Source organism: Plasmopara halstedii (assembly GCF_900000015.1).
Source record: "Plasmopara halstedii genome assembly, contig: Scaffold_3120, whole genome shotgun sequence".
Lineage (NCBI taxonomy): Eukaryota > Oomycota > Peronosporomycetes > Peronosporales > Peronosporaceae > Plasmopara > Plasmopara halstedii.
Window position 1 is genome coordinate 609224 of NW_020190023.1, and position 8570 is coordinate 617793.

General features: G+C 42.9%; 1 protein-coding gene across 1 annotated transcript; it reads right to left on the reverse strand.

The window, feature by feature from the left end:
* Positions 1–1419: 1419 nt before the first annotated feature.
* On the reverse strand, positions 1420–2171 carry PHALS_07662 (uncharacterized protein; the record flags this gene model as incomplete). Its single annotated transcript, XM_024721169.1, has 4 exons — positions 1420–1694; positions 1824–1905; positions 1970–2019; positions 2075–2171. 4 exons carry the CDS (start codon positions 2169–2171, stop codon positions 1420–1422), a joined length of 504 nt encoding a protein of 167 aa, XP_024586295.1.
* Between the last annotated feature and the right edge of the window lie 6399 nt (positions 2172–8570).

Consider the following 8570-nt stretch of genomic DNA (forward strand, 5'->3'; position numbering starts at 1 on the left):
CGACCTATCACACAGAGCAGGAGATTCTCCCCATCCTCCCCCTCAAAGACCTTAACGCTCACCATGAGCGGCTAAGGGCGGGGAAAAACATCCGTCATCGACGGTGGCGTCATAGACGCAAATGATGCAGACATCATATGCTGTAGGTGCTCTAGCAGTGCGTGTTCGTAGCTTGAAAATGCTTCTAGTCGCGCACTGATTGCCCTGGGACATTGCGCTACAAGGTGTTGCATGCCTTCAAGGCCAAGCAAGGACGTCAGCTTGTTAAGCCCGTCCTGCATGCCCTGGTGCAAGAAGAAAAATTCCTCCATCCTCACAGAGGATCAGTCGAAACGAATCAGGTGTAGATTGACTACAAGTGCTACCAAGTGCAGCGGGCCTGCCGTAGCTTAGCGCTTGAGGAGGCGTACAATGAGGTCACCGACCTTTCGTTCTTTACAAGGACCAATTATGAGTTAGCGGATCGCAATCCGCTTACTCCAAGAATAATTATTGCTTCTCCAAGGATAATTGACTCTTTGGTTCAAATTCAAAACTAATTTTTATTTACTCATTCTGATTTAAAAGTGTAGAGATACTAAATATATATAGTAAAATCTAAATCCATGCATAACTACTGACAATCTAGCCCCGTACCGTATTCTTGTTTGGGTGTGTTCACACCATGCACATCTCGTGTGATACACACTCCTGTTATCAGAGTTCGGGTAACCCCGTTACAGCATAAAATATCAAAACATATAACTAAAAAAAGCGAAATAATCAAAAGTGATACTGTACTGTGATTTGTAAGAAAGTATGGTTTGATATTGCTTACGCAGACCAAAATGTGGTACTACCATGCTCAAAAATATAAAATATGGTACGATGATATGGTTTGTAAAAAAGTATGGTACGAATTCGCATAAAATACCAAAATATGTAGATTCAAAGCGCAAAAAAATCAAAAAGTGATACTATACTGTGATTTAAGCACTCCTACAGGGCGTTCATACAGTGTATCCATGCTTGATGATGATCTGAGCCGACTATGACACAGCTCCTGCATCTCCCTTTACAACCATCCGTAGATTCTTATGGGGCATGTCAAAACAATGGAGGGTATATGCCGTCCGTTGCAGTTATGGTCTCCGTGACCAGACTGTGAGATGCGTGACCAGCAATACTGTTAGGTTCTTTTCAAGAGTGAAATTTTATCGTGCTCGAGGGGTTGATCTTTAACAGCCACCCTGGGGTCTACCTCGTTCACAATAATTTCATTTATAAAGTTTTCAGCTTCTGACGATCCATTTGGGTGCTCGGAAGTCGTAAAGTGGTGAGAACATGACTCTTTAAAACTAATTCGAATATGTGAAGCGGCTGGATGTTAAATTTCGCATAATAATCATCAAGATTCGTGCTTATCAAGCCACGACACATCTAGTTAGAGTCATGCTTGTCAAATTGTAGGACCAAGGACGACTCCGAAATGGCGAATTGCTCAAACTTTACAGCCAGGTCCGTACGACGCTTAAACAGGTACAATTTGCTAGTCTCACTGAGATTGTCAGTCTCGTCAGTCTCCGTTGCCCTCTTATTAAACATCAGCAAAGCTGTCACCGAGTTTTTTTCGTCTGACAGTGACAGGTCCCTCGACTCAGCGAAATGCATTAAGACTTTTATGATTTCTGTATCGCTACCTCTATTTCCTCGACCTGCACTCATAGTATTCGATTACGATCCTGGCCTATTTTAGGCCGCTCGCCAACATCGTCTCCTTAACCAATTCAGAGTGTCTTCTTATCGGATACGCTCCCCTTGTGAAGATTATACGCCTTCCTTACGTGCAAGATAAGAAGTGTAGACGCTGATAGAACTTATTTTTTTACTATTGGAAGACGTCACACGCCTTTCACGTAGCTTTGGCTAGAAATAGACCACCCACACGTCAGAGTTTCAAAAGTGTAAGTTCATTTTTTTGCCAGATCACCTGTGTTGCAAAGCGCAAAAGCAACAAGAGTCGATCGATTATGATCAGTGCTATTACAAAAGCAAGCTCCGACTCACGGACCGAATGAACGGGGAAGAATCTCACCTCTTTTCTTCATAGCGATGACAATGAGCTCTAAAGAATTATGTTCCGCCTGTACCTTTATAAGCGCACGCTCAACGCGTTCAATTTGATCACACATATACTTGTTGAATAATTCCACGCGAATAATTTTCCCGACCGGCGACGAAGTCAAACAAATTTTTCAAGCTTAAGACCCAATGAGGCTTTTCGTCTTCAGAACAAATCATACTGCGACAATAATAGCTCCCATAGACAACAACATTTGATTCTTTAGAATTACAATTTTTAGTCAGCATCTCTGCTCGCGTAGGCGTAGGTGTGACTACAAATGTTTCCAAATTTAGTGTATTGCTACTAGCGTCTTGGTCGAGCAAGCAAAGGGAGTTTTGTACATTCTCTGTAAGTCACCGTCTATGGTTTCCGGTCTTACGGTGACAGGTATTGAGAATCAGATCCATTAAAAAGTTGAATATATTGCTGTTGGCTAATGCGGCAATCAAAGTCAAATCTAGCTTGAAATTGCAGCTCTGTGTGATCGTCATGGTTTAAATCCGATATATTTACATTTTATTTCCATGATCGCTTTGTGTAGGACTTGATCTATACTGCATCATCTCGAAACTGGATATTTGAGTCAAGCATGACCAAAAAATATATATTTATCCAACCTTCTAATTTAACATCGTGCTTTCATACTCGTCGAGAATCTGGCCATGACTTGCGCCTTTTATCGCCCTTCCGATCCCAAATGGATCTGGTATATTGACGACAACGAACAACGACGACACAGCTCCGACATAATATGAGGCTACCCAGGCCCAAGGATAGACAATTGACGATGAAGTTAAGGACGAAAATAATTGTCGCTCACGAAAGAATAAAAATCAGCAGATAAAAGATCTTGCGGATGGTCAAAAAGTCAAAATAATTTGTATAGAGAGATCCTTTTTTCCGAAAGCCTAAAACAGAATACAAAGCTATGATCGTAAGTGAACTGGTCGAAGCTCTTTTGTCTGAGCCAGATAATGCTTTCTCCCTGTATACAAGTCATAACGACCTTCGTCGATCTTCATTTTAATTTTGGACCAATCTCCACTTTTCGCTCTCTTTTTGCTGTATTCGGTTGTTGTATTCGGATGTGCTATGCTGAAATTTGACCGCCACGTAGCTGAGCTGAATATCGCTAACGATTTTTTCTTAAGAAATCTGAATTTATGACAAGTATACCCGACTTAGGTCTGCTCTTCACTTGATCCATCACTCTTATTCTGCTTATGTTACTATTTTGGCGTCCTTTTTTTAATAATTTCATTTGAATATCAGATCGTACTATGTAATCCCAGATTGCTTTCGCGTACGCTTTTGATTGTTCAACAACTATTCGGATTGCAGAAACTTTGACTGTATCTGCTTTTATATCTAGCTTTGTGAAGATCTGCGTTGGTGTGCTACTAGTGCTTGTGCAACTAGTCTTGCTTTGCAAGGATTGCCATTATCCCAAATACTGCATTCCAGAAACCATTCTTGATCTATATAAGGGTACATGTCTAAAGTTTGCCACAAAGTGATATTTTTCCCGATCTTACTTACTGCCGTTCACAACTTCTCCATACGTCATTATATATAGTGCTTAACCGTGATTGCTGTTGTCAGACGAACAACGTCAAATAAAGAAACAATAACCGGTACTAAACATCAATTCTTTGTGTGACCTGTGCCTTACGCCATCATTCTGAGATCTGAAATAATTAATTGATAATCATTGCTCCATTTCAAAAAGGATGCTTCCTATATTTTCACCCCTTCTTGATAAGCTTTATAGTTTCTTTACATTCTACTTGAGTAGCCGGCTTCTTTGTTTTCCCCAGGATCACCCACAATCACTGTGTCGTTCATCCCGACAAGCCGCTCACTATTGTTGGAGCTTTGCAATATTTGCTGCGTACTTGCCATAGCAGCTGTCTCAAGGTTACTCGTCCACAGCGGCCTCGTGTAATTGTTGTCTGTGGTCGTCGCTGTGGCGCCACTGCTTGGGATCACGAAGGCTGCTAGCTCAAGCAAGACAAAGGAAAATTAATTAGAGACAGTAAGCGGTAATTAGATGGTCGTCGTCGGAACTGGAGGAATAATTGAAAGAGAAGTGCTGATTTGCTTAATCTGGCATGCGTCAGACGTCCAGCTCTAAAAAATACACACATGAAGCAGTACAATATCCAACTTCGTGTCGATGATCAATGATGAATAATCATGCACTTAGGAATATGGTGTCATCTTCCTTCTGGGTGTAAGTGCCGTCTGTATTTTTTATTCAACTTTTTAAAATATAAAAATCGGGCTTGTGATTCTGACTACACCAATGCTTTTTCACAAGCTTACAAACGGTAACTTCAAGCTTTATTCGCAACTCGCGCGTGGCCCGCGATCGGCATTCACGTGCGCAATGCTCCTATTTGTATTGCATGCTGTTCTCACATATACGAAAACTGCATGTCAAAGCATTACCAACAAACTTGGTAGCAGTCGAACCGGGCCAAGTTCCATTACACATGCTGTATGAGCCACTCTCTTTGTGTCTTACACTATCAGTACACCCTGTATAGTTGTAGACCTCCTTCAAATTTTTCTGTGCCACAAATGGAGGCAATTATCAGGTTAGAGAAGTTAAAAACGCATTAACTATGGTAATCAATATCACTGCACCTTTTCTCTTCTTTACGTAAGTCAACAACCCGCTGGAAGCGAACAAAACGCGGTGAGGCGTATCAGTTAACCTAAGCCCTCCTCAATAAAGTGCGTGTACACGGACAGCCAACTTCTGTTTCACTAGGTACCTCTATTAGTGCTTACTTCGATAGATATATTGATGAATTATGTGAACGTTAGCGGCAATGGTCGTCCTAGGAACAACAGGGAGGATTAATCGCCTTTAACACACTCCCAACGGAAGAGTATGTTGAAGGTGCGAGCTTTAATCGGAGATCACGCGATTCCTGAAACGATGTATTTAAATTAAGTGACAATAACTAGATGCGTAGCAAATTTTGCTGCGTATGAGCAAGAACTACTGAGATTTCCATTGCAGAACATACCGACGCCAGTTCAATCACATCCTCTACAAGTAGTAGTAACAATGTCGGTACACCCGGAACGTCCCCCGAAAAGCAAGGTGAAAAGTTTTAACGGGAATGAGAATAAAATCTTGCGTTCAGGTATAGAGAAATGGAAAATCGCTGTTGCGGTGGCTTAACTCGTGATGTTTGCAGTCTAGTGGCTTTTGCTATGTCGCATTTGGATGGCCGTGCGAAGGATTGGCGGTGACGCGAGAAGTCAATCGCCTTGGCATTTTTGACGCATAGCAAGGACTGGATAAGCCATGAATTCGTTGTTCCTTCATCTGAATGTGGCGTTTCGATAACAGTCGAAGATTCTGTCATGCCGTCAAGACAACGAAATATTGTACGACTGCGCACAGAAGCTCCGCGAGCTTCGTGTCAACATCGCGATTGAACCACTGCCAGTGGCAGTAATGGTCACCGTATTTGTGGGGGGCTCACCTCGGGTCCTACTAAGGTTGAAGTCTTCCGCCAGAGCCCGACGACTCTGAAATTGCAATTATGATTGCATTACTGTAAGCGTCAGGCATGTGGTCAGTCGTCAACCCGATGGAAGCAGTGACTGCTGCTACCGGAAATCCGTTGACAATGGTTTTAGCGCGATGACTGTCCGTAGACAGCAAGTTCGCTATTGAGGATGTCAGCAATTCGGTCACATTCCCACGTGGGAGATGAACCTCCCAATATATTTTTCGTCGTAATGACCCGAGCCACGCGGGACCAATACCACGAGGCGTCCGGGAGTCGCCGATACCTAGTAGATGCAGGGCGGTCTACTGAAGCATTTTCAAGCGCTTGTGGGTATGGCGGTAGAGCCACTCATGTGAGTTCTCACAAAAGATCGTTGTCCTTCGCTAAGGACACGATTCGAAGTGGTCTCCTCGTGATCACAGCGAGTGTAAAGGGTTACGGTCGCCCACTCAGAGTCTTGATACAATCCGGTCCATCGCGTAATAACGTTCAAAAGGAAAGTGTTGGTGAAAATAATTGAGTGCTTTCGGATGCACAAGAAAAAAGTAATGGTTTTATCTGATTGAAGTCGGCTAATGGTGCGGTGGTCACCGCAAAGAGAATTATGGTTGGTTTTCAACCGAAATTGAAAGACTTCAACTCGAAAGAAGTATTCACAGTCCTCGAGATGAACAACGGTGCGACCTGATCTTAGACATACCGTGACTTGTAGAACATGAGCCATGGATCGATTTGCGATCGAAATCGATAAGGAGTAGCTCTCCTGGCGTAGTGAAACTGTTGGAAGTAATGAACCCACAATAATTATTCACAGAAGTGGTAATCAAGCGCTTGGTAGTCATATGCTGCTGAAAATTATCCACTTCATTGGTATATGTCATGCAATTGATATTTTCCAGGTTAGGCAAGATACGGAGTGGTATGAAGTGGCCACCCGTGGCCACTCCGAAACTGTATCGATAGTTCAAGAGGTGCCCGGAACTGGTCACTTGAAAACGAAGTATTGTTGGTAAACATGGCGATTTGCCCGACGGAAGGAATTCACGAGGGAGTTTTTGCCCCCTCCCTTAAGACAGAAGAATGTCCTAGACATGTGTAATGGAAAATCAAAGGAGTTGACTGCAGCTGGATATACCAATATTCACAAATATAGTGGTTGAACCGGATTGTGGGTCAGTGGATACGACTGATCCCACGTTTGATATCCCCACCCGTTGTGTAATTGAGCATCCACGTATATAGGAACCAGCGTAATTTGTTTATTGCGGTACTGATATTCACGCTTTGAATGCGATCAAATTCACGGGTGACTAAGTTCAACATACTATACCTCATGATAGAATCGTAGCATGCAAATATTCTCGTCCACGTATAGGGATGCAACGACAGGATGTGATGCTGTCAAAACTTATGTTCTTTTGGCACCGTTACCGACGATAGAAGAGTCGGTGCAGTTTGAGCCTGTCACTTACAATGACATTTTATACGACCTCGAAAAGTGATGGTATTGTAGAGGTCCTGATGCTACAGTTGAAGGCTGATCCAGCGAAATTACGCTCATTAATAGTTATGGTCTCGAAGAATTTTGACAGTGTGTGGAATTATGAAATGATCTGCTGTTTCGAAGGATCTAACTGATCGTTGTTATATAATTGTTATGAATTACAAAGATGACGTCCTCAGTGTGAATCTGCTCTCTGGTCTTCCACCCGAACGCGAAGTTCAACACCAAATTGATCTTGAATCTGGCTCAAAGCCTGCAGTGCTTCGACAGTGGCCGCTATCGCGTGAATAAAGTGAGTACAAAAACGAGCTTTCTGCTGAAAATCAAGCTGCTGGTTAGGAAAAGCAAGTCTCCCCACAGCGCACCGACGTTTTGTGTGCGTAAATCAAAAGTAAATGGCGTATCGTTCTCGCCTATACCAAGTTGAATGCGCAGACGATTTACGCACACACTAAATTCCGAGTAAGGAAGTAATCATCCACCGTATGTCCGACTGTACACCGTCTAGTGTACTGCATTGCTCGATGGTTATCACCAAATCTCGATGAGGGAGATGGATGTCGGCTGTCAGTACACCGTTCGGATGTTATGTGAGTGACTTGTGATGTAACAGGGACTATCCAATGCCTCAGCAATATTAAACTGATTTGTCACTCATTTGTTCCGACCACTTCGACGCTTCGCACAAACATACTTTGATGATACTTTCATTCACTTGAAGGACGAAGATGATAGATCTGCCAAAGAAATGCACTTAGAGCACCTCCGTGCAGTGCTAAATGTTTGCGTGAGCATTCATTGCAATCAAATCTTGCAAAGTGTACTTTGGATGCTAACGAACTACCGGTCCTCGTTTATTGTGTTGGTGAACACGGTGTTCGCGCAGACTCTGAGCAGGTCAAAGCAATTGTGGAGTGGCCAACACCATAAAATTAAAATAAGTTAAGGAAATAGATTAATCTGTCCGATTACCCGCATTGCTTCTCGCGAAAGTACGCACAATTGGCGCGCCCACTATCAAACTTGCTGAAGTAGCTGTAAGAGTGGCCATCTGTTTGTAAAGAAGCATTCATTCAGATCAAGAATAGACTGATGATCGCACCACTATTTGCTTTACCAGATGCAACGAAGCCGTGTAGCGTGCTATGTGACGCTTTTGAGCTTGCAATCGGTTGTGCATTTTTGCAAAAAAACTTAGAAGGACACAACTGCTTCGTGTCGTTTCAATAACGACAGATCATTTCAGTAGAAAAAAACTACTCCGTATACGACAAGGAGCTTTGGCAATGAAATATGCCCTGGTGAAGGTTTTTGTTAACCTCTTAGGTTAAATTCCGATTATCGTCTATGTGGAGTTGAGTCGCCCCACTTGTCACAGCGAATGGCTCGATGCTTCGTAAAACACGACTATTCGGTCGCGTACAAGCCA